Source organism: Rhinatrema bivittatum, chromosome 10 (genome assembly GCF_901001135.1).
Source record: "Rhinatrema bivittatum chromosome 10, aRhiBiv1.1, whole genome shotgun sequence".
NCBI classification, from domain to species: Eukaryota; Metazoa; Chordata; class Amphibia; order Gymnophiona; family Rhinatrematidae; genus Rhinatrema; species Rhinatrema bivittatum.
In genome coordinates, this window is record NC_042624.1 from 72,925,704 (window position 1) to 72,953,129 (window position 27,426).

The following is a 27,426-nucleotide window of genomic DNA, read 5'->3' on the forward strand; positions in this document are numbered from 1 at the left end:
TATTAGTGATTTTGGGCATATTTTAAAGAAAAGCTTCCACAAAATTATCTGTACAAATCTTTTTCCTTTGATAAAGGATATTTTTTTTGTTGTTCTTGTAGAAGGGTTGGAAATATGACTGATTATATTAGCAGTAAAAGAAATAAGAAAGTGATCCAACCATGGTACAGGATCTACAGAGAGCAAAACTGATGGAAGGGATACAAATAAAGGGTTACAGAACACAAGGTCAAGGGTGCGGCCTAGTTTATGGGTGGGATAAGTTTATCCAGCTAATCTTGCTATCCAGACAGTGACTGAATATGGACCTCTATGACTATCGCTGTGCAAATTGTGTCCATAATTGCTAAATATAGGAACTGGGCAAACATTTCACAACATATTTTCTTTTTTTGTGTATGCAAATGCATAGTCAGCTCTCAAGGGAACAAGTGCACCTCATTGACCCTTCCCAAATGGAAAATGTGTTGCGTGATAAAGATTCATGAATGTTTATGATTCTTTCCTATTGGTGTGTGGACAGTCAGTGTAAAGGTTTATGATAATGTACTAAATGGCTAATGAAGGTTAATTGTATTCTTATGTTCGATAGTCATGTTTTCCCTTATTTTCTTTTCTTCTCTTGATTATGTGAACACAATCTTGCAATATGGATTTCCTTGGATTTGTTATCTTTTTTTATGCTTCAGTATTTAGATTGTTTGCTTATGGTTTACATGTAAATCTTACTATTGCTGAGAAATAAAAAGAAAACTTACATACCACAACATCTTAGAATAATTATTATTGTAGTACAATGCAAAATATTACAAGCTACGAAGAATCCTGTTTTCTGCAGGACTGATACAGCTACTAAAACTCTGTACTATTTATAGCTACCAACAAATGCGCTAATTCTCCTTTGGGCTTTATTCCAGACTTCAAAAGAGGACCTGTTACAGGCTGATTTTGAAGGGGCCTTGAAATTCTTCCGAGTGCAGTTGCCCAAGAGATACAGGGCAGAAGAGAATGCTAGAAAACTAATGGAACAAGCCTGCAACATTAAGGTAAAGGAAAATGCATCTTCTGCTAATTGATAAAATGTGGAAAGATTATATTGTCAAAAGAGAATGTTTTTCCAAAGTGACAGCCCACAAATGTGTCTGTTATAACAAAATTTGACCACTCTAACAATAACGTTTCGTAAGAGGACTATTTTGAGGCACAAGATGTCTTTTCATTGTAAGAACCAAATTTTGTCACGGAGGGGATTTTGTATAAAGGGGAGTCATGTGCATAGCACATTTAATCTGTCCAGTATCTTAAAGTGCTTTAACAGTGGCAGCAACCATGAAAGTACAATGGGATTAATGCCTTCTGGCCAGTATGTAAGTTTGTGGTGAGTAAATGGAAATTAAGTAATGACAAAGTGATTTTTATGATCAAAGCAACAGATCCTGCAATGCATGGTTCTAAAATCTAATGGACATGATTTGGTAGGCAGAAGTGGAATATGGAGTGCTCTGTAAATAGTTGGACAAATAAAATAAGGAGACCCAATGCTGGATTGTTTGATTTATAATTGGAGAAAGAGCTTTTAAATCTGGCATTTTGCTGACCTTAATTTGTCATTTTGCATGTGTATGGATGCTTCCTTTTCAGCTGGTCATTTGTTCTGCATTTTCAGTGGCACACTGCAGTATCAGCTTTTACAAATCCCTTTTCTCTGCGGCACCTGGCTTCCTGGTACCAAAAAATGTTTCTCTGCTTCCACTAAAAGTACAAGAGAACAATGGAAGATCCAGGGAGAAAATATTCAAGCTTTACTGTTTTTCAAATATTGTCTATACTTTTTGTTACTCTCCTACGCCATGCTGGTAGGATTGATGTTCAAACCTGTCTCCCCTGAAGCAGTACGAATTCAGTTTTCCATCAGATTATCCACAGATGTGTAAACAGACTGGCCAGTGGGGAGAAACTAATGGTTATTTTTTTCTTAATGTAGTTTTTTAAATTTTGGCCCAGATAAAGAGCTCTTAGTTTCCCTTTTCTTCTGTGCAGAGAAATATGTGTGAATTCAAAAAATGAGAGGCAGTATGACTTTACCAGGTTTTATCATTCTTCAAGTAAACATTGCCACTATCTCAGGAACATTCTTCTCTGAGTCTGTTGCCCACTGCTCCTTAAACTTGAATTATGGTCTGCTTTTTAATTGAGGTACTGTAAACCCCCTCCCTCCCCCCCCCCCAAAACCCCCCCCCCCCCAATATAAACCATTCTTTATGACCCAAGTGTCAAAGTCTTTTAAATCAATGTTTGGGTACATTTTGAATAATTCTCAGACTCTCCATGTTGCTTGAATATTATCATTTAATTATTTAAATTATCTAGCTAGTTGTTGGAATGGGTGAGTCTCAATGTTAAGAAATTATTCCATTTTATGAAGAACCTTTTCATCTTAATTTTAGACATTGATTGAGGCATTTACATCATTATTGGTGATTTTGGGCATATTGGAAAGAAAAGCTTCCACAAAATTATCTGTACATATCTTTTTCCTTTGATAAAGGATGTTTTTTTGTTGTTGTTGTTGTTGTAGAAGGGTTGGAAATATGACTGATTATGTTAGCAGTAAAAGAAATAAGAAAGTGATCAGCTAATTAGATTTCTTATGAAAATTATCATGGTAACTTTGATGGAGGAAGTGTTACCCTAGTTAGATGCTGACCAGATGGCCTTGGTGGTGTCACTGGATTTAGCCAGCATGTTTGATGTAGTGGACCATGGGATATTGTTAGCCCGTTGTAGGAAAGTGGGAATCAATAGATGGGCAGGTTTTGGGATGGATTACTTCATTCTTACAAGGGCATTTGCAAATGGTTAATTTTCAAGGGTCATGTACCTCCTTAAAGGAAGTGAAGTATGGAGTGCCCCAGGTATCATCGTTGTCCCCACTTCTTTTTATTGTGTATTTAGCTCCTCTGGGGAAGTTGAGTCTTACCTGTAGCTTCATTGCATTTATTTATGCAGATGATATTCAGCTCGTGGTCCCATTAGACTGTGTTAACGATTGAATGATTGGGCATCTGAATGATTGTTTGCAGGCAGTTGGGGGTTGGTTGACAGAAAGTAAATTAGTCTTAAACCCAAATAAAACTGAAGTATTGCAGGTTGGAGCTAAACATTAGAGGAGGAGAGGAGTCAGATTAGATTGTACTCTGACTATGGGAAAAGCAGGTGCAGCAGGTAGTGTATAATGCTCACTTAAGATTGAAATGGGTGAGGCAGTTGAAACCATTTCTGGAATTTAAAGTTTTAAGGTCAGTAGTGTTTGCATTAGTCTTAATGTTGATAAATTACTGCTATGCACTTTATCTGGGCTTACCTGGGAGGGTGTTAAGGAAGCTGCAGATAATACAAAATACATGCGCAATAATTCTGTGTGAGAGATCTGGGAGAGAGACTGCAGCTACCCTTTTGAGGAGGCAACATTGGCTAGCAATTAAATCCCACTGTAAGTTTAAATGTTGAGTTTTGGCATTCAAGATTTTGAGAGGGTTGTTCTCAGCAGTTATCTAACCTGTTGAGTTGGAGATACTCTATTGGCCTTTTAAGATTTAGTCAGTAATTAATGCTGCAGCTTCCCCCCAGTGAGGGCTTTCCATCATATTAGAGTGCTGAACTGGGTTTTTTCTTCAGTAGTCTCAAAATTGAGGAATAAGATGCCAATTGAAATCAGGGAAGGAAAGACTTGATGAAGTTTCGTAGGAAATTCAAAATCTGGTTGATTATTTATGAGGTATGGGTGGATGATTGGTAAAATAACTGGATGACCAGAGATTGTTTTTATTAATGATAGCTGGATAGTCCAAGTGTGCTGATCTTTTATCTTGTAGAATTATGTTTTAGTTTTGTTTAGTTTTTATGTATTATAATTTGATGTTTAAATTTTTACTTTGCTTTGGGTGACATTGAAATCTGTAAAGTGATTAAAACAAATATTTTTAAATAAATTATTAAAATATTAAATCCATGAATTTTACTTAAGGCCTTTAGTGTGTCTATTTTGGAACATATTTAGGGACTATTTTTTTCAGCCTCTATTTTATTTTGCCCATGAATTTATCAATGTTTATTATAACCAATACAAACAGAAGACAATCAGTGGGGAAAAAAGTAATTTTTTTTTCTGTTGATCTTTCTTCAAAAAGACTGCTGACTATAGAACTTTAATCTGCTTGTGGTAAATTGGATTTGCTAGGAAGGAAGGTTGAAAAAAATGTCTTAAAAGGGTTAAATTATTACTGGCTGTGTAAATTTTGTGTTAAATATTAAGGCCAATATTTGTTTGCAAGTGTTAAGAATTGTCTGTGTTTAGGGAACAATAATTTTGGATTCAGTTTGTGAGCTAGTAACAGTATTTGCAAGTGTAAAGAATTATGTGTGTTTAGAGATAATAGACTTAATCTTAATTTTGTGAGCCAGTAAAAAGTATTTGTTTGTAAAGGTAAGTATTGTATGTGTTTAGAGATAATAGACTTTGAAATAATTTTGTGAGCTAGTAAAAATTAATATTTGCAATTATAAAGAACTGTATATGTTTAAAGATAATAGACTTTGGATTCATTTTGTGAGTTACTGAAGGCTAGTATTTGTATTTAATCTATAAAATGTGAGTGTACTGGTTTCTGGGCAACTAGTCATTAGTTTGATCCCACCCACCCTTCTCTCCCCTCTCCAACTCAACCCACTTACTTTTCTTTGTTATATAGTTTTACCTCATGCTACCTCCCTAGTTAGGAGAAAAATCTTCAAAATAAGTCAGTTAGTGATTTAGAATAACATACAATTAACTCTGATTTTAGTGATTATCTAATTTTAGTTTTGTTGCTGGTCATTCACAAGCTAACATAAGTCACCTAGGGGGAAATTTTGTAAAGCTTATCGTGTGCGATAAGTCCCTTTTCACATGCGATAGCTTGCTAGGGGCGGAGTCGGTGCAGCAAGGGGAGGAGTCAGGGCGGCGTCGGGATGGACTCCGCGATGTCTTCGCTGGCGGCGAGAAGGGTAAGCCACGTTATCGCCAGTAGCGCGCCCAAAAGCACCACCTTTCACAGTGGCACTATTGGGTGCAAAAGCCGGCAGCGATAACACCGCGGTGGTGCAATGGCTGCCGGCTTTCGCAGGCCCGCCCCCCCTTCACCCCCCCCCCGCCCCCTGTTTTCACTGGATTCACCATTCTGTGATAGAATGGTGAATCCAGGCCCTAGTTATTGATTTAAAAACCTTAGATTTAAAAGACACCAAATAAATAATCTAACACCCTAGTCAAATTGAAAACCCCTTAAATTGAGAGACATGCATACCTACTCCTTAATCAGCTTTTAAAACTTTAGCAGCTCAACAAAATTAAGATGCAGACAGAGGTCCAGCAGCGAGATTGACTGTCCAGTCTTTTGCACCGAGGGCCACATGGACATGCAGTTTGAAAATCTACCCCATAAATTGCTATTTAAAAGACACTTGCATACATACATTTTCCAACTTGTGTATTTTTATACCTGCTAATTATCGTGCTCAAGTATTGTCCAGGAGAAAAGAATATCAGAGCTGATGCTCTTTCATGCTCCTTCCTCTCTGAGGACGTACCCAAAGAGCCGCAACACATCATTGACCCCAAGAAGGTCATATTGGCAACTACCCATTCGGTGCCTGCAGGAAAGACAATTGTACCCAAGAACCTCAGGAAAAGACAATTGGCTTGGGCCCACGACTCCAAACTCTCAGGACACCCTGGGCAACGAAGGACGTTGTCTAAGCTGCAAACCTTTTATTGGTGGCCCACCATGAAAGAGGACACGTTCGCCTACGTCGCTTCCTGTGCAAACTGCGCTAAACAGAAGACGCCGCCAGGACGTCCATGGGGTCTCCTCCATCCCTTGCCGGTCCCTGAAGATCCGTGGACACACATTGCCATCATCAGGAGGGAACAACACCATTTGGGTAACCCTTAACAAGTTCTCGAAGACAGCACATTTTGTGGCTCTCCCAGGCTTACCCACCGCCATGGGGTTCGCCTGATTATTCATCACGCACATCTTCCGCCTGCATGGCTTGCCTAAGCACATAGTCTCCAATCGCAGAGTTCAGTTTACCGCTAACTTCTGGAAGGCATTATATAGCCCTCGACTTCACATTGGCATATCATCCTTAGTCCAATGGCCAAACATAAAGGATGAACAGGACACTCAAATAGTTCATTCGTGCCTACGTGAATACCCGACAGAATGATTGGAGTGAACTGTTGCCATGGGCAGAATTTGCCATAAACTCATCCAGCAACATCCACTGGATCAACACCATTCGAAGTGGTCTACGGACGACTACCCCTACCACCACTGCCACTTCCGTTATCAGTGTCATCCCCAGCAGCACAAAATACTGTTATGAAATCCATCAACTCTGGACTCAGACTAAAGAGATGCTTGTGAAAGCAGGAATACGAGCCAAGAAAGGATACGATGGTCATCGCAAGGCTCCAGACTTCAAATCTGGTGACAAGATCTGGCTTTCAACAAAACATTTAAGACTCAAACTTCCTTCAGCTCGATTCGCTCCTCGCTTCGTTGGTCCATTTCCCATTCTCCGATGACTGGGCAACCTCACCTACAGTCTGAAGCCACCAGCCACTCTAAAGATCCACAGTGCATTCCACGTCTCACTATTGAAACCAGTGATACTCAGTGAATTCTCCAACAAGGTACCTGACTCTACTTCAGTAGATGCAGAAGAAGACATCGAATACAAAGTTGACTCATTTCTCGATGTAAGAAAACGAGGCAGAGTATGGGAATACCTCCCGTCATGGGATGGTTGTGGCCCAGCAGACAACTCTTGGACTCCAATGTCCAGTATCTTGGATAAGAAGATGCTACAGGATTTCCATCATTTACATCCGCAAAAACCTAGACCTGGTAGGTCATTACGTGGATGCCCTTTGAAGGGGGGTACTGTTGTGTCCATCGGTCTTCGACAGCTTTGCCCCGCTTGTTGCACCCCTATCTCGGCTCTTCCCGCTTACCTGGGCAAGATGGTTACCACAGCGTCATCAAGCCGACTTCTCTGGCATCCCCGGAACGGCTATGGTGCAGCCGTATGCCATTGCTCTTCCCAGGTACCTGCTAGGGTGCGCGCAACCCACGTCTAAGTATGCCCAGTGGCGCGAACCTCGAGGGCGTTCCCTCGTCTGACGTGACGCCACTCCGGGTATATCTACTTCTCAAGATTGCTAGTTCATTGAGTTGGCAAAGACTCAAATAGGCTCGAATAGACTCGAATGACTTGACTGTTCCTGTCTGCGCTACTCTGCCACTTCTCTGCTGCCTGCGGGAAGCTTTCCTTCTGCCCTTCGGGGTTTACTACTAACTTGGGTACCCGCTCCTCGGGGGCCCTCTGTTCTATTTCAGGTGCCATTCAGGGAACAGGCACTCACTCCTCGAGGGCCTGCTCTCCCTGCCTCAGTGCCTGTACCTACTGCTAACTATCTGGTGGAATCGCATCCATAACAGCTAACACCGAGTGGGTATTTTAACCTCTCATCTGTCTCATCCACAGTATCTGCTGCGGAACCCCCTGACGTCATCTTGGAGAGAAGGGCTCCCTCTGTCGAGGTCCCTGAGACTACAACTCGCCACTGCCAACTGGTGGCTACTTCAAGCTGTATAAATAAAGAATTATTCCGGTGTTTTGTGTATAGAGTCTAGCCCAGTGCTGTGGCTCCTCACAGGGCTCCTCCCCGTGGGCGTGGTCATCTCCACAGCACCCAAGGATCCACTAAAACACATGTAATAACAACAGTTTACTTTCACATGTAAAAAATACCCACCTATATTTATTTTATTTATTTAAAACATTTATATTTCACCAGTCCACAGATCTTGGTGGATTACAATGGTACATACACAATTAGAACACAATAAAATTAAACTAAATCTAACAGAACATAACCATATTTAACATAACACATACAACAAACAACATTGTCCACAATGTTCACTTTCCTTCTGCAGATCCAGACATGTACGCAAGTTATCTAGGGCAATTCACTATTAAAAGCCCTAGAGAAAAAATATGTTTTAGGGCAGTTGTTCTCAACAGGTGTGTCGGGACACACTAGTGTGTCGCGAAGTCCCGGGAAGTGGGTCGCAGAGCCAGCAGAAGACTGATCATCAGTCTGGGCAGGAGTTGGCTGACTTCTCTTTTATTGGGTGTGACTGGAAGCTGCTCTTGCTTCCTTCTCCTCTTCCTGGCCAGTGAGAGGCTGTTCCTTCCTCCTTCACCCAGATCAGAATGAGATATCACCAACTCCTGTTCATATGGGCCCGGCAGGACACCAACTTTATCTTCCCCTGCCTGGCATGGCAATGAAGCTGCTGATGCTCTTTTCACCCCATGGAGCTTGGATGTGAAAGCAGGAGCATGAAGGAGAGAGGTGCATGCTGTAAAAATTCACTGCTGACTTCCACTGCCTCATCTTCTTCCTCTCCTCAATGCTTCTTGCCCTCATCTGCTGCTGGTAAAGAGGGAGGGAGACTCTGGATTGGATAAGTCTTTTCTGCTTGCTGGGAGCCAGGAGGAGGGGGAAATGTACTGGGCAGGAAGGCGTGGGAAGATAGTTCAAGATCTACTGGGCAGGAAGGCATGGGGGAATAGGGAGTCAGGGGTGGGGAAAGGAGGTTATGGTTGCTGGGTAGGGAAAGGTGGAGGAGGGAGGCGTTGGAGGCTGCTGGGCAGGGAAGAGAGATGGAAGGGGAAAAATGGAGGTGTGGGGCAGCTGAGTTGGGGGATAGGGGAGCGGGAGGTGGGGGATGCTGAACAGGAAGGGATAGGAAAGAGGTGGTCAGAGGTATTCTGGGTAGGGAAGGGGAGAAGGAAGGGCAGAAAGTTGAATGGGGAGAGAGGGCGCACGGGGAAGAGGATGTGGGAGGGGTGTTGAATGTTGGATGATTGAGTAGTGAGGGGTGATGAGGGGCATGGTATTCCTTTTTTGTGGGGCTGTGCAGATAAGTATTAAAATATTTTTAAAACATTTTCTGAAATGCTGATATTGTTTGTTGATTTTTTATAGTTTTTTAATTGAAAAACCGTTTATTGATGTGATCCCTGATGAAGCTTTTTCAAGCGAAACATCGGCCATGTCGGACTTCCTTTGGAATTTCATCATCAGGATTAAAAAATTAGTTAACGGAATGTATGTTTCTTTTAGATATTTGGATTTAATATTCAGTTAATGAAATTGGTGGTTTTGAAGATAACTTTGGAACCTTGATTTAGTTTCACTATTTTGACTCACTTAAACATAAGTTGGATGATAGAAAAGACCGGGCGGTTCAAATTTTATTGAACACAACGTCTGGCTTGCTGACACCATTAAGATAAAAAATTAAGCCCTTGCTATGATTTATTTTGTATGGGTTCCCTTTATTATGTACATGTTATTAAGATGACACCAGAATCAGAATATCTTTTTTGTATGATGAGTTGTACAGAGAAATGTCTTAGTTCTGCTGCGGTCCCATTGCTAGGAAGCAGGGGACTCCTGTGGATGCAAAGCATATGCTTATATTAAGTCCCCATGATGGTCATGTGCTAAGTGTATCACGCATGTGAGCCTCATCTCTTAGGTGTGACCTGATAGAAAAAAAGTTTGAGAACCACTGTTTTAAGGGCTTTCATAAATCGCAGGTAGTCTTTTTCCACCCAGCCCAGCAACTCTAAACATGCGATTTCTAGATTCTGTTAACTGTGTCTCCTTTATTGAGGGAATATCCAGGAGACATTGTTGATGAGCAAAGTAGTCTTCCTGGCTGATATTTTTGGACCATTGTCTAAATACATGGTAGAACCAGATCATGTTGTGACTTGAAAATTAATAAGAGGGCTTTAAATTTAATCCTCCATTTAAAATAGTTTGGTAAAGTGCACACATTTAATCCATTAATATATGTGATTCAATGCATGCCATCTATTTGTGCATAAGTGTATGCATGCGCCTAGGTTTTGTGGTAGAATTACTTGTATTTTATAAAATAGTGCACATAGCATATGTAAGTGTTGTAAAATACTGTAGCAAATGTGTGCTTGGCCACATGCACATGTATGTGCCACTGCGTGCAGTTGTTTGAAAGTTATCCTCCCTGCCCGACTGAGGGAGAGCAAGTTCTAGACAACCAGTTTACACACTTAAATTGCTATTTACCAAGCAATGGCTTTTAAAATTGCCTTTATATTACACAATGAGTTTGGGTGGTAGAGCACTAACCCCCTATGTTGTACAGGTACTTATTCTCAGCCCCAAGACTCTGAAGGAAGCATGCTCTGTTCAGAGTTTAGACCCTGTGCTTGAATCTTAACAAATTACCTGTTTATAAAACAAAACTTTTTAAATAGCAAAGGATAAGATGTTTTCCCATAGACCCGAAATGGGGCATACCCTTTAGTACATTTGACCCAGACTAGCTTAAAACACACTGGGGTAGATTTTCAAATACCGCGAATAGGCGTACTTTTGCTGGCGCATCAGGCGCAAGCAAAAGTACGCGGGATTTTAGTAGATACGCGCGTAGCCGCTAAAATCCTGGATCGGCGCGCGCAAGGCTATCGATTTCGTATAGCCGGCGCGCGCCGAGCCGCGCAGCCTACCCCCGTTCCCTCCGAGGCCGCTCCGAAATCGGAGCGGCCTCGGAGGGAATCCTCTAACGCCCTCCCCTCACCTTCCCCTCCCTTCCTCTACCTAACCCACCCGCCCGGCCCTGTCTAAACCCCCCCCCTTACCTTTGTCGGGGGATTTACGCCTCCCAGAGGGAGGCGTAAATACCCGCGCGCCAGCGGGCCTCTTGCGCGACGGGACGCGACCTGGGGGCGGGTACGGAGGGCGCGGCCACGCCCCCGGACCGCCCCGGGCCGTAGCCACGCCCCCGTACCCGCCCCCAAAACGCTGCCGACACGCCCCCTAAACGCCGCAACTACCGGGCCCGCCCCCCCGACACGCCCCCCTCGGAGAACCCCGGGACTTGCGCGAGTCCCGGGGCTCTGCGCGCGCCGGTAGACCTATGTAAAATAGGCGCACCGGCGCGCAGGGCCCTGCTCGCCTAAATCCGCCCGGATTTGGGCGGATTTAGGCGAGCAGGGCTCTGAAAATCCGCCCCTATGGGCCTCATTTACTAATGCTTTTTTCCCATTCCTTGTCTATAGGGAAAAAAAAAGCTTGGTACATCAGGTCGTAAAAGTTAACTTCTTGTGTCTAAATGCTGCTTCCTCTTTGAGAAGAAAATCCTCTACTAGGGACAAATAGCTCTTTATCCAGATAATAATTGATTGTACCTATCAAACGGATTCATCTGTACTGAAAATATTTCACAGATACATAGTCTGAATTTTTTCCTATATTTTAAACGTAAATAACAATGTACCTGATTATGCCTTGGCTGCTGAAATTTGTAACTGCAGTTTCTTTACAGTGCTCCGTTAACAACATATTAAATATCTTAAACTTTGTGAGTTAGAGTGGATCTTATGCAAATGCACAACGTAGTGCAATACTAGATGAATTGGTCCTTGCAGTCTGCCTCATTTATTCCCCTCCTCACTGCTAGGACATATCTTAGCTGCCAGCTGTAGAGCCTTGTCCGCTTGTAGGCTATCACTCCTTCTTCGAATCAGTTTTTGCTTTTTTTTTCCTCATTGGTTCTCTGTCATGCTGGGTAAATCAGCATATAAGAATCCATACTAATCTAGCACCCAGCACTCCCCTCCCTACCCCCTTGTTTTTCCACCAAGCTCTGTAATAATCTAAACACTTAGCAAAACAAATGAGGCTGTTGCCCGAGCATTCGGTCTTCTAGCTCACTCTGGCTTTGCTGGATGGCTGGCGCTGATCTGGTAGGATTCTGAGAAGACAGAGCCTGCAGGTATCAACTTTGCTACTCGAAGGCCTGCTGTTCTACCTGCTTGTGTTGTCTTTTTCCTTATTGCTTTGTCAGGCAGTGCCCAGCCCCCACCAGCCTGCTGGCACTCATTTTTAATCTGCAGTATGAAGCCCCTGTACAGGTTCTTTTACCTGGGGGACAGTGTGTCTGCATTCCTGTTATATTTGCTAAGACTGAGAGATGGATATTAATGAATTCCAGCTGAAAAGGTTAAGATTTCTGCTGAAACTCTGGCAGCAATTGCTGCATTATGAAGAGATTTGGTTTGCATTTTGTATTAGTGGGATCTATCCAAGAAGAACTGGAAGCAGCCTTTATAGCAATATGCAGCAGAGGAGCTGCATATTGTGACTTGTGAAACGGTTATGACATAAACGGTTAGCTTTTGTACAAAATATAGCACAGGGGTTCACACACAAAAGCTTCGGTGGCCTGAGAGTGAGACCACCAACTCTTGCGGGTGGCTGTTTTGAAAACATTTTTTTACCTGATGCACTCCACTCACCCCCTCCTCCCGTTGCAGTACCTTCCTGATCCCTGCATCCCATTATGCTATAGTTACCTCTATCCTCTCAGCCACCACCCATCCTCTGGCCTCCTCGGAGAGCCGTGCAGCACCACAGAAATGGTAGTGATTATGCTGGTGTGGAGGCTCGGTGGCAAGTGCTGATTTGATGACCGAGTCTCTGCACTTCACAATGGCTTGGGGCTGGGCATGCGGCAGAGGCAGCATTGAGAGCCCCCGGGGGAGGGTAGTCCCAGCCCTCAGGCAAGCATGACAGCTGCTGGCCCCAGGCGAAGGGCCGTGATAGCAGGATGCTGGCCCCAGTGCGTGGCTGCTGACGGACGACTGGGCTTGAGACAGTGAGAGGCGGGGAGGGCTATAAAATAGGAGAAAAAAAAATCTCTGGGTAGTTGTGAATGAAGACTCGTGGTGCCTGGGGCCCAGTACCGGTTCCAATTGAGTTGGAAGCCCGAAGAAGCAGGAGGAAATTGCCAGGCCAAAAAAAAAGAGATGGCAGTGACAGCAGCTTGGCAGGGAGCAGGGATCCAGACGGCAGCTGTCGTCAAGGCCCCCCCCCCCCCCCCCCCCCCCCGGCAGTAGGAGGTGTGGCTGCATGGAAACTATTGGTGGCCATGCTTGAGAATTGTTGCTTTAGCACATCAATCGAAAGAATAATACAGACCCATACTGGAGCTCATTTACGACCAGGAAGTGTGACTAATGGCATTAACAGCTTGCACGCACAGAAGCAGTTCTAGCAGATTCTGCTTTATTCAGTTGCCTTCTGCTGTACAACTGGAATCCTCCATATTTTCCAATCTATTTAATTTGTTTATTTGTGATGAGTACTTTGCTCATAACATTCAGTAGTTGTGAAGGACCAGAATGGGGTTGGGATTTTTGTTCTATTTTTATGAATGGAGGAATAGCCTTGTGGTTAGAGCAGTGGGCTATGAACCAGGAGAACAGGGTTCAAGTCCCACTATCTCTCCTTGTGACCTTGAGGAAGTCACTTTACACTCCATTGCCTCAAGTACGAACTTAGACCTAGATTCATCATTCATCATCCTGCGAAGGGGGAGCAGGCCTGAGAAAGTCCGCAGCCTTTGCACCACGGCAGTACGTTGGCTTTCGAACCGAATAGTGTATTATCGTTGGCGGTAGTGTTAGTAACATTATCGTCGGCAGTGAAGCCCCCCCCCCTCCCTGCCCCACCGCCTCCCTGTCCTGCCTCCTCCCCTCCCCCTAATTTGCATTATATCACATGCGAAAAGGCCCTTTTCGCATGTGATATGGCCTTATTGCATGCTTTAGGGCCCTAACGCACGTGATAAGGCTTTAGAAAATAACCCCCTTAGATTGTAAGCCCTCTAGGGATAGGGAAATACTACAGTACCTGAATGCAATCCGCTTTGAAGTGCCAAAAAGCGAAATATAAAAATCCAAATAAATAAAAAAGATAAAACTTTCTTTCACTTTGACTGCACATACAGCGTTGCTCTCTGCTTCAACGCCAGGGGGAAATATGGAAAAGAGGATTTACATTCAGACAACATCCAACAAGGCATTGATCTGTGCAGTCTAGGTAAATAAGCATCGGGCTAACTTGCTTGATGCGGCGGTTACTACCCTTAACCATTAAGCCTTACGATTCACCTTTGATGCAACTGCAACATTACTCTCTGCATCAACGGCAGGGGGTGGCAGGAAATTCGAATCAAACAATTACCAACAAGGGCCCTGAACTTGGTTGTCGGTGAAACAGATAAGTGTGGGAAAATAAGTGTGGGAGCTTGCTGGGCAGACTAGAAGGGCCGTTTGGTCTTTTTCTGCCTTTATTTATTTATTTATTTATTTAAATTTCTTATATACCGGCATTCGCGATGGGAGTCGCATCATGCCGGTTTACAAATAACAAGGTGTGACAACAGAATAAATACTTAATAACTTAAAAACATTAACATGTGATAGAAGATATTTCTATGTATCTATTTATCTATGATCATTTATATTGTTATGTAGCTTGTGCTGTTAGGCCCATTGTAACATGTGTTGAGGGTGGGTTCACCCAGAAAAAGACATGAGTAAAGTGACATCACATTGTGTGCATCTGTGGACGTGGTTATTTCAGCTGTCCCAAATTTTGTAGAGCAGTTCCATGTTATAGTAAACCTGCCCAACATAAAAAGATGCAGGATTTTAGATACCGGTACTAAATATTTCTAGTCACAGAAAGTCAGGGCTTAATTTACCCAAATTCAGGACTTAGAAAAATGGATGGCCCAATGTTATTCACTAGATTTGGTGAATAAAAAGAACCTATGTTAAAATACAACGCATCTCTGCATATCTTGGAAAGTTTTGTAAATAATTTATATGTGTCTGCCCTCTCTCAGAATCACATAATGCATTATCAGCTGTATTAAAGTGTGCATGCCACTGATTATCCACTTACAGATATGTGAACTTGCTCTATTGATGTTATCTGGTATAAATCCCAGGGCCAAGACCCTTTCACTGCAAAACGTCTACATTGTTGCAATACCTTCCTCATCATTCTATGTCAGGATTTAAATCAGATTCGATCAGAGTGCCTCTAAGTGTAATGGCAGCATATCACTGCCCCTCTAAAGGTCTTCCAGTGTCCTGCCTCCCAATGGTAACCAGTTTTATAAAAGGCATCTTCCATCTTAATTCGCTCATAAGTGATCCACCAATTCAGTGAGATCTTAGCTTAGTCTTGTCAAGATTGATGAAATCTCCATTTGAGCTTGAGGCAACTAATAATATAAGATATCTAACTTGAAAAGTTCTTTTTGTAATAACAGTTACTTCATCCCAAAGAGTAAGCAGCAGGCACTAGTAGTAGATGCTCCATACACTCATTCAACAACAGAGTAGTACTGAGAACTCACCTGAAGCATCTACAAAGAGAAGGCAAAGTTGCTTATTTGTAACAGGTGTTGTCCATAGACAGCAGGACAAATCAACCCCCACAATCCCGTCCATCTCATCTTAGAGTTGAAGCTCAGCTAGGAAAAAACTGAGGAAACTTGCTCAGGGCCAGTGCATGCTCAGAAAGACTGGTCTTTCTGAGCTCTGAGAGAGAACGCTTATACTGGCACCATCGATGACCTCGCCCGCTTGTGAGGCTGATTTTTCCTGTTGACTGCAGAGAATACCTGTAACAGGTAAGCAACTTCATGTTCTCCACCCTAAACTTCCCTGTACTCATGTCTATAAATTGCAGAATCCAGAGTTAATTATTCAAAGCAGCCAAATAAGGGATAGTAAAATGGAAGAGTCAACATCTTCAGACTCATATGGTCTTCAGTAGTTGACCTGTATATTGTGGAAGCACAGTGATACTTCTCTATTTACAATTACTGCAGGCATATAGGATATACTGGGAATCAGAACTAACCATGCTATCCATAATGGAAATGACACTTAGGGCAAGGTGATGTCACTTTTTCACCCCAGCCTTTCATAGGAGCCAGTAGAAAATCAGTATCAGTATTTACTAGTTACCTTTTATATCTCTATAATGATACAAACATGTTGCTAAGTAATTAAAGAAAACTATAGACCATAAACAGGAGAGTCAGTCACAGATGCCAGTTGCTGAGAGCTGAGGCAGTGGTGATGGATGTACCTGATCAAGTCTGAAGGTTCATCAATGTGCCATGGCACACTGGTTGAGAAACACCGATCTCATGGTCCACCTGACTTCCCTCACAGACTCCTTACTTCAAATGTACTTGAAAACAATTTTATGATTAGATTTTGCCTCCATGGATATCTTATTTTTTAAATTCTCTATTGGGCTGCCTTATTAATGTTTTTCATCTAGCTTGCTAATGCTTATGCTCTTTCCTAATTTCCGTAATTGGATCAGCTTTCCCTTTTCTGAAATATGTCCGTTTGGTTTTAACTCCCTCTTTCATCTTACCATTTATCCATGCTGGCAGTCGTTTTATTTTTCTACAACCTTTTCTTAATGCATGGCGTCTACTCCCAGAGGAGTAGACTCAGTAACAGTGTCAGGAAATATTTCTTCACAGAAAGAGTGGTGGGGGCATGGAATGCCCTCCTAGAAGAGGCGGTGAAGACAGCGACGATAATGGAATTCAAAAGGATGTGTCCACACATTCATGTAAACATTTAACCTTTACAGCTGCCCCTTTTAGTTTTTTTCTAACTAAATTTCCTCATTTTGTCATAGTCTGCATGTTTAAAGTTAAATGCTTCTGCAGTAGTTTTACTTAATATTTTCCTCTAGTGATTATGTCAATTTGATTGCATTATGATTACTGTTGCAAAGTGGCTCCAGCACTCTTACCCTTGCACCATGTTCCTGCATTTCACTGAGGACTAGATCTAAAATAGCTTCCTCTCTCATCAGTTCCAGGACCAGCTATTCCATGTAGCAGTTATTTATGGCATCCAGAAACTATATCCCCACTGCTATACTCTTCCCTGTCACACGTGGAATTTCTATCCATAAAGATCCCAAAGTGCATTTTCTTTCGTGCAGGATTTTCATCCTACTTGACTTTATGGCATCCATGATATATAATGCCATCCCTTCACCAATTTGATTTTCCCTGTTTTGTCTACATAATTTGTACTCTGTCATACTTTTCCATTGGTTATCCTTCTTCACCGGGTCTCTGAGATACCTATTGGGGGCTATTTTCAAAGTCATTTACATGCAAAAACCCACTGTTATGCATGTAAATGGCTCTTTGAAAATTGTCCCAATGCATATGCAAGCAAAAATATGCATGGATCACGCTTTTGCACATACTAAATAGGTGCATTGGGAGGTGCATTTTGGATAGGATCAGGATTTATATTCATACTTTCAATTTTCAAAAGTATGCAGTAAATCTACATGCATAAAGTTACACCTCCTCCCAAACAGGCATAACTTTGTGCATGTATGCCGGGCACACCCACAAATTCTCAACGCATACATTCACTTGGAAACTTCTGGCTAAAATCTGTGGGCAGTGACAGATTTAGGGTTTTGCTACCCTAGGCATTGTTAATGCTGTGTCTTCTTCCCCATGCTCCCGTAAGGTCAAGTAACAGGGAGCAGAAGGTCTAAGGTGTAGTCCCACATTTTCCTGCAGCAGCTCAGGAGTACATTCAGGTGCCAACAATTAGAAAATTATGACACTGACATTGACAAACATTTTCATCTTTTACACTAAGAAAGTAAAGCTGTTTGCCAACCTTGCTTGTTTCTGTGTAATCTACTTTCTTTTTATTGAGTGAGGAAGAGGGATCTCAAGTATTAGTACAGGGAGATGATCTCAGGGATGGGTAGAAAATAAAGAGGCTGAAAGAGGGATGCTTAGGAGATCAGGACCGAAGTATAGTAGGGACATCTGCCGCCTCCCCCGCACCCCCCCCCCCCCAATCTCAAGTCAGATCATCTCTCCTTCATCTTGGATTCCAGATCCTGGAAACTCCCCTTCATTCCTACCTCTTCCTTCTCCCCAGATGGATGCCGAAGTTTTTGGCAGCCCTGCAGGCTGCTGAACTCCTTATTGTTGGTGCAGGAGGAGGGAGGAGACCAATGCTTCTGGTGGATGGCACCTGTGGCCAAGGACATATCAGCCATAGGTTGGCTGTGGCTCTGATAGAACCTATCTCCATAACTCTTCCTAGTCCCTCTTCCCCTTCCTTAATCCCACAACCTTCTTTCTCTCCCAGATTTCTGATCTCCTCCCCCCCCCCCTTTCTTTAATGATCCCGCATCTCCAGTGCTCACTTCTTCTCCGCCCCTTATCCTTAGTCCTTTTTCCTTCTCTAGAATCCTCCTCCCTTTCATCTTCTCCTGATCTCGTTCCTGGGGGAGAGGAAGAGAGGAAAATCAGGATTGAGATGGGGAGAAGATGAAAGAACTGGAGACGGGAGGAGGATTCGAGAGAAGGAAAAAGGACTGGGGATGAGGGGTAGAGAAGAAGTGAACATTTGAGATGGGGGAAACATTAGAGAAGGGGGGGGGGAGGGGGGAAGGCGATCAGAATCCAGGCTATGATACCTTTTATTGGACCAACAGAGGAATAAGCCAGATATGATGTTACCTGAATTTTGGAGGCCACATCAGTCTCAGGTGTGAATACTTTTCCTTTTTGGATTTGATCTCTATGGGGTTTCATAAGTGATGGTGGAGTGTTTCTGCTGTTTAGGAGAGTGTCATATAGAAATGCAGATGAGAATTACTCACTGGACAATGCAGCGTAAACATTGTATAAGTCCAGGCACCCTACTTGAATCACAGACAGTATCATTTCCCAACCCAGAATAGCATCAAACGTTCAGCTAATGCCAGTTCTTCAGGGAGAGATTCACCAAGTACATGTTTTTCATTTGCATTGTAGATCATTCTGGCTCATAGAGTTCTGCTTTTTCTATGTTTATTGGTTTTATTAATAATTGAATTTCCTAGAAATTTGTAATAACATTTTTTATTTTGAAAAAGAAAGGGTTAAATTAGTTTTAAAAAATAAGTACATTTTTGTGATATAGAAAGCTACATGATATGAAGCAGGTTTGCATGAATATTTCCAGACACTTTTTGATATGCATTTATTTATTTATTTAACAGTTTTTTATACCGACCTTCATAGTTAATAACCATATCGGATCGGTTTACAAATAACAAGAGTAAAACTGGGGTAACAATTCAAGTAAACGAAGGATAAACAATAGGTAGGAATGAGTCAAAAGTTACTATCAACAGGGTAAGAGAACTTGGAAGCTTGCAACAAGCTGGAAAGAAGATAAGGCAGGAAATAAATATAAAGTGATACCATGGAACGTACGGGTTAAAGCTTAATGGTGCTTTAACCTGGAAGAGTCAGAGTCCATTCGTGAGTAAATGCCAGAACGGGTATCATATGCATGCAGTATAAAGGTGAGCTTTTCTAGTTGTGTTCTCTATCATCATATGCAAACCCAGTCACAAGAAATCATCATTAAAAATTGGCATATCTGGCTTAGCTGCTAGCAGTATGACTAACTTGCCCTGAAATCAGAGCATCTAGGGGAAAATACGGATTTCAAAACCAAAGGGAAAAAAGTAATCTCAGAACTTGAAAATAACTAATTTTTACAATCTGGATTCTGAAAAACATCAACTGTTTGTAGTTTACTTTCTATTTCACAATAGTGCATGGGTGGAAATCAGCAAATACTGTCTATACGTTTGTCTTTGATCCTACCTGAAATGTAGCAGTCCAGGTAGGCAGTGCATGCAGATTTATCTCATGCATATTCATTGTGAAAACCTGGCCTGTAGGTGTCTCTCGAGGACCAGAGTTGGCCACCCCTGTAGTAGTCCAAATTTATGGGGATGGCTCTAGCCCGCAGGTGTTTGCCTGATCTAAAGAGGTACCGTGCAGTAACATACTAAGAGGTTTTTCACAGGTAAATGGGTGCTGATCTGTGGAGAAAGCCCATCACAAAATTGCCCCCTCCGCAGCAGAGAAAAATATGCGAGCTGTCCACAGAATATGTACTTTTCACTTTCCCCCCTGCTCTAGTGCGGGGTGGGGGTGACAGGGGGAGGAGGCTAGGAGTTCATGTGTAACTTCCTGACAAGGAGTTGGATTTGCTTATGTATCTGCAGTCAGTGGGATAGGGGACAAGAAATGTTCAAAGGGAAACTTTGTGGGGTTGAGGTGTCTGAAAATTGCCCTCTTAAATTCTTGGCATTATGTCTGCATGTCACGTACTCATTTTTTGGGCCAATTGCTTGGTTTGCTGGAATGCAGAATGTTAGAAGTCCTTGATCACTTCTGAAACTGAAGATAATTTTGTGAAAAGTATTGAGTTTCTATGGGAAAAATAATAGCAGCTATTACAGAAATCTGTAAAGCGTATGCCCAATGTTTGAAATGCTTCTGAATCTCCCCATTTTGGGTCTCTATTAGCAGTAGTAGATGCAACAGTCAGCAAACCAAATTGCAGCAGTTATGCTGTGACCCAATTTTCCTGTCATTTGTGGCTCTCTAGTCCTGATGAAGTTGTTTAGCTGTAGTTATTGGTAATTTAGAAATTAGAAAGGGAATTTATTCCCCTTAGTTCCTCTTAAGCACCAAAGCTATGAGAGATCAGAGGATCAGGAAAGATTAAGGATGAGCTCAGAGACTGTGAAAAAAATGGATGCCAAACTTTGTTTGCTTCAACTCTGTAACTACAGAACACATTACAAATTGAGAAATGCCTGTTCTTCCTGAAGGCAATTCTCAATAAAATGTCCAAATGAAGAGGGAGATAATGGGAGGGTGAAAAGTGATAATGATCTCATTTATCACATTTTTAAATAGAATTTCTCATTCCAAAGTAATCCAGAAAGAATTAGTGCCAGCTAGCTAGAGAATGCCGCACTCTGAGTGTGTGCAGGATGCCTTATTAGGGCCTTGTGTTCAATTCCAGTTATTATCTTGTCTTCTCTTATCTCTGATTTACAGAGCTGCAATCCTGTTGTCATAATATAGGAGGGTAGTGTTTTTCACTGTGTACATCCTACTGGCAAGAGGCAGCCTCTCTCTGATACAGTCTGCTTATGCTGGAGAGTTTCTCTGCTGCCACCAAGTGTTGAATGGTGAACTGAGTCCTTCAGAAGAGCTCCCCAAGCATGTAGTGAGGGGTTACAAGAACTTATTAAAATCATAGATAGGCTTGTATCTCTGATTAGGAACAGATATTATTAAATAGTTTGTTTTTTTTAATTTGTTTTTTGTATAACGACATTCGATCGAGATATCATATCGGTTCACATGTAACTGAACAGTAAATAAGGCATTGGCTGCTTATTTTTACAGTGTAACTTACAGAATAACTTAGAACTCACAGAATAACTTAGGAGGTTAATTTGCAGAATAAATTAGAAATGTTAACATTTTAACATTTTAAAAGGTGATTTGTAAAAAACATTCAACTATTTACAGTGATTATTTACAATTAGAGCATCTAGTCCAGTTGATTGGGGGCTGAATATTGCATGTGGGTCAGGGAAGAGGGGTGGCTTGCGTGCTGGTGATAGCGTGACTTTGGGCGGTTAGCATTTTACAATATCAAGTTGATTTATGGGGTAGATTGGGTAGGATGGAGAGGTTAACAGGGGACTGGTTGTTACACCTGTGCCAGAGGAGGGAGAGGTAGCTAGCGTGATGGATTTGGGTGTAGGCGACAGGTGTATTCACTGGAGGTACAGTCATGGCGGAGAAGCAATTCACTTACATGCAGTGGGAGGGGGCTAAGTTTCTGGTGGGAAGGCTTTCAGGAATAGCCATGTTTTGAGGTGTTTTTTAAAGATTTGAGTTGAGGGTTCTGTTCTGAGATGGGGTGGGAGGGAGTTCCATAGGGTAGGGCCGGCTACTGATATGGCGCGTTTTCGGGTAGAGGCGAGGTGTGCTGCATTGGAGGTGGGGACGGTGAGGAGCCCTGAATCGGTGGATCTAAGGTTTCTGTGTGGGGTGTATGGGAGTAGAGCTGAGTTCAACCAGATCATCTTATTGTTGTTCATTTTCTTATGTATGAGAGTTAGGGTTTTGTATTGGATTATGTGGCTGATGGGTAGCCAGTGCAGATTTTTGAGAGTGAGGGTGATGTGGTCACATTTCTTGATGTTTGTGATGGATCTAGCGGCGGTGTTTTGTAGTACCTGCAGCGGTCTGAGGGTGGAGGCGGGGAGGCCAAGGAGGAGAGTGTTGCAGTAGTCGTGCTTGGAAAAAAGTATTGTTTGGAGGATGGTTCGATAGTCTTGGGTGTGAAGGAGGGGTTTGAGCTTTTTCAGTGTTTGAAGTTTAAAGAATCCGTCCTTGATCACTGTGGATATGTAATGCTTGAGGTTTAGCTTGTTGTCAATGTTACTCCAAGGTTTTTTGCAGCATGTGTAAGTTGGGTCCCGATGTGGTTAGGTGTGGTTGATGGGGGGAGGAGTATGTGCACAAATGTACACCCGATTTTATAACATGCGCGCGCTGCCGCATGCATGTTATAAAATCCGGAGTCGGTGCACACAAGGGGGTGCACACTTGTGCACCTTGCACACGCCGAGCCCAAGGGGAGCCCCGATGGCTTTCTCCGTTCCCTCCAAGGCCGCTCCGAAATCGGAGTGGCCTTGGAAGGAACTTTTCTTTTGCTCCCCCCCCACCTTTCCCCCACCTTTCCCTCCCTTCCCCTATCTAACCCACCCCCCAGCCCTACCTAAATCCCCCCTACCTTATCTTGCTGAGTTACGCCTGCCGGCTCGCCATCCCCCGGCACAGGCCCCACCCCCGAACCGCCGCCACCCCCCGCCCCCCGAACTGCCGCCACATCCTCGGACCCACCCCCGGACCACCCATTTTTGAAAGCCCGGGACATACACGCGTCCCAGGGCTTGCGCGCGCCGCCGAGCCTATGCAAAATAGGCTCTGCGCGCGCAGGGGTAGGTTTTCAGGGGTTACGCGCGTAACCCTTTGAAAATCTACCCCAGTATGTGAGGTCTGATTCAGAAAAGAATTTGCACAGGGGGAGGAGGTATATGTTGAAAAGGGTGGATGAGAGGGATGATCCTTGTGGGACGCCGTGTGGAAGAGGTATCTGGGAGGATTCAGTTGTATTTGTCTTTATATTGAATGTTCTGTTTGTGAGGTACGATTCGAACCATTTGATTGTGGTATCGCATAGTCCGATTTCTTTGAGTCTGATTAGTAGTGTTTTGTGATTGATGGTGTCAAAGGCAGCGGATATGTCGAGGAGTATCAGGAGGTAGGAATGGCCATGGTCGAGTCTTCGAAGGATGGTAAAGGTGAGGGTGAGAAGGAGCGTTTCAGTGCTGAATAGTTTCCTGAAGCCATGTTATGCTGATAGTAGGATGTTGTGGTTTTCGAGGTGATCCAAGAGCTGGTTGTTGACTGTTTTTTCGAGAATCTTGGCTATGAAAGGGAGGTTAGAGATGGGTCTGTAATTTGCTGGGTCCAATTTGTCAAGCTGGAGTTTTTTGAGAATGGGGTTGACAACAACGTTTTTGAATTTATCAGGTAAGATGCCTTGCTCGAGAGATAAATTGATTGAGTTGGGTGACAAGTTTTAAGGTTTTGATGGGTATGGGATCCAGGGGGGTGAGTGGCGGGGTTTGTTTTTTGAATGATGGTTTCAATTTCGGTGGATGCAATGGGTTCAAAGCATGACCATGTGGTATTGTGAGAGGGTGAGTCTGGTAGGTCCATGTTGACTGGGGAGATCTTGGCGATGATGTTGGAGACTTTGTCTTTGAAGAAGTGCGCTAGGTTTTCGCTGGAGATGGTGGGGGTGTCATGGGATGTAGTATTCTGGTTAGGGTTTGTTAGGTCTGTGACGTAGGAGAATAGGGTCCTGGGGTTGTATTGATAGTCGTGGATTTTTTTTGTATAGAAGTCTCGTTTTGCTGTGTTGAGATTGGTTGAGTAGGTGTGAAGTATTGTTCTGTATTTGTCTTTAAGTTCAGGAGTTGGAGTTCTTCTCCATTTTTTTTATGTTTGTCTCAGTATTCGCTTTGTGTTTTTTAGTTCGGGGGTGTACCAGGGGGTCTTGTGCTTGGCTGGTGTCTGATTACTTTTCTTAGGGTGGGGCATTTTGATTTGGCTATTTCTGAGTTGATGGATATCCATGAGTTGGTAGCAGCGTTGACGTCATTCTTTTTGATGGTTTTTAAGGCTTCGGGTAGTAGTTCGGCGAGGTCGTCGCTAGAGCAAAGTTTGATGAATTTGATGACATTGGTCGGATAGTCTGGCTTCATGTGAGGTAGTTGTAGTTGGAGCTTGGTTTGGATGAGCTTATGTTTGGACCAGGGTATTGCGGTGGCTGTGGGTGTGGGTGGGTGTGCGTTGGATATTTTGTTGTTGGTAAAGATTAGGTCAAGGGTATGACCGGATTTTTGGGTGGGGGTGTTGATGATTTGATTGAATCCAATGGCGGACATGGTGGAGAGGAGGAGTTCGCAGGTCGGGGAGAGAGGGGTTGAGTCGATGTGGAGGTTGAAGTCCCCTAGTATGATGGCAGGAGTTTGCATATTGATTTTGGTGGTTATGGTTTCAATAAGGGGTGATAGTAAATTATTAGACATCTGATAAAAGAAATCATTGATTCATTTTCTCTTTAAGACATCAAATATGTTAGTATTCAGGAGAAAACTGTATGTACAATGTTTTAATAAATTCCTATTGGTTTTATTGTCATGCTGCTGATATTGGCAGACTATACTCCCTTTCCAGTAATAGGTCATCTTTTTTTGCTCAGGCACAAGAAAGAGCTGGGCACTTAGAATTACCAGAAAGACAAGTCCTCGCATTTGCGTGACTTAATTTTCAGTTAGGAGCTGAGCCTCTGGATTGTTCCTGTGTGCTGCATTGGGCACATATGACCTAGGTTTATCATCATACATGGATAGCTTAGGGATCAATGACATTTACTCAACGCATACATCCTTAGAGAACTATTTTCTAAATCTAAATATAGCCTAGTGCTTATGTGGTGCTGATAAACAAAGTGTAGCCACCACCTATCCAAATTACAGCAATAGAGGGGGCATGAGTTCCGATGGTGTCTAGTAGATGGTAGCATGGACCCTTAACAGAATTGATTTATAAAGGCCCTCAACACTTCGGGCTGGTGTTCCTAATTATTCCCATTTTTTTTGTTGAAGTGGAATAGTTGCAGGTATTTAAAACTTAAAGAAGAACACAGTTTGAGTAGTCACTGTTTTTATCCTTGCTGAATAGACATTTCCTCTCTCCCATTTCTCCAAAATTAAGATCCTAAACACTTAATAAGAATTCTGAATAGAGCCTTCAGGGCAACAGGGGAAATCATTTTTTAGGGCAGAAAAGACTCCATGTGTGCCTGGTCCACATGGATAGATCCTGAAATGTGCTACTGTCTGGTTACCATGCCAAAACTCTTGGACTGGTTTCCTCATCCATAAGAACATAAGAAATTGCCATGCTGGGTCAGACCAAAGGTCCATCAAGCCCAGAATCCTGTTTCCAACAGTGGCCAAACCAGGCCACAAGAACCTGGCAAGTACCCAAACACTAAGAAGATCCCATGCTACTGATGCCAGTAATAGCAAAGGCCATTCCCTAAGTCAACTTGATTAATAGCAGTTAATGAACTTCTCCTCCAAGAACTTATCCAAATCTTTTTTAAACCCAGCTACACTAACTGCACTAACCACATCCTCTGGCAACAAATTCCAGAGCTTAATTGTGCGCTAAGTGAAAAAGAATTGTTTCCGATTAGTCTTAAATGTGCTACTTGCTAACTTCATGGAGTGCCCCCTAGTCCTTCTATTATTTGAAAGTGTAAATAACCAATTCACATCTACTCATTCAAGACCTCTCATGATTTTAAAGACCTCTATCATATCCCCCCTCAGCCGTCTCTTCTCCAAGCTGAACAGCCCTAACCTCTTCAGCCTTTCCTCAAAGGGGAGCTGTTCCACCCCCTTTATCATTTTGGTCGCCCTTCTCTGTACCTGCACCAAATAAGTGTTGTACTAACATTTGGCATTTGGTACAGTATTCTGAACATTTAAAGCCAGCAGTTCCACTTTGAAGCAATGTAGACCAAGGCTGTAGAGTGAAATGTGAGCATATCCACAAGAGCATGTACACTGGCACCTCAGGTACACCAGTCCTCAGTTGCCACCTCCTTGTTCCCATTTGAGGGTCCTGCTGGAAAGATGAGATGATGGGGTGTCAGGCTTTCTGAACACCTTTCTGATTCCTAATGCAGTTCTCTCAGACCTTCAGGAGAAATCTCTGGAAATGCTCTGCAACCCTAGTATATCCACTACTGGACTGAAATATTCCCAGACTTCCAGCAGTGATGGAAGAATCATATTGTTTCACTGGTTTAGGGTATGGATATAATTAAGTTACAGCTAAATAGCCTTACAAATGCACCAAATAAGTGTTGCATTAACATTTGGCATTCGGTACAATATTCAGAATATTTAAAGCCAGCAGTTCCAGGGCTGTAGAGTGAAATGTGAGCAAAGGTTTCAGGTCATTGAATGCCAAGCACACATGGTCCACAGTGATTATTGATATAAATATTCCCATTAGACACTTTCCGCATAGGAAACACTCTAGATTATGATCCTAATAGCTTTAGCATGCTAGATGTAAACGACATTGATAGCATCAACCCCTGAGCTACAAAACTCTTATCAGGAGTTACAGTTGATCATGTCACAATGTTAGGTCCTGATATTTCAAAGTTTCAGGGCCCTGACGATCCGAGAGGCCAATGCAGCAGTCTTGATATTAAAACACTGTGTGCTTGATTTCAGAACACAGCTTTAACAATCAGATTTAATTTTTTTAAAGTGCTGATGCAGCAAGCTAATGATATGCTAATGCATCGGAAGTAAAAAACAAAAAAAGCAGGTTGCCTGTAAAATGTGCGTTCAGAACATCCCAAACCCGCATTTTAACTGTTGGGGGGGGAGGGGGTGCATTTCCAAAAGGCAGATCAGCTCCACATAAGTGCTGGTATTTGCGGGCGTGGCCGTTTAAAATTCGGCCAAAAGTGGTTTTCCCATTTTTATTTTTATTTTTTCATTTTTTGTTCTGGTTTTAAGTGCCAGTGCAGTAGTGCTGGAAACTTAATTTCATCTGTGACCCTGGAGTTAAGTTTCCAGCGATAAGAAAATCCTGGCTGAGCCAATGCAACTCTCTGCATCAGGGAGTACTGCTTAATGTCCTCATTTTGCATGGGATTTCCATGGGTGGGGCTCTAAGCGGTACTCACTGTTGTGAACGCTCATTTTGGCAGCGTAGAACTCCTTGCTGCATCGGCGGTAAAGTTTACACTCAGAAAACGAGCGTTCAGGCGCGGGTAGAAATGTGCGTTGGTCAGCGTGCACCTTTCTGCAGTGGCCTGCGAGGGAGGCAGTTCTGCCTG

At 42.9% G+C, this 27,426-nt stretch overlaps 1 protein-coding gene across 1 annotated transcript in view; it reads left to right on the forward strand.

Moving 5' to 3' along the window:
- The window catches only part of RABGAP1L (RAB GTPase activating protein 1 like), a 768,100-nt gene that overhangs the window by 594,052 nt on the left and 146,622 nt on the right, over positions 1 to 27,426 (forward strand). Inside the window, 1 exon segment of the mRNA XM_029618149.1 lies at positions 918 to 1,046. Coding sequence (XP_029474009.1) covers positions 918 to 1,046 — 129 coding nt within the window.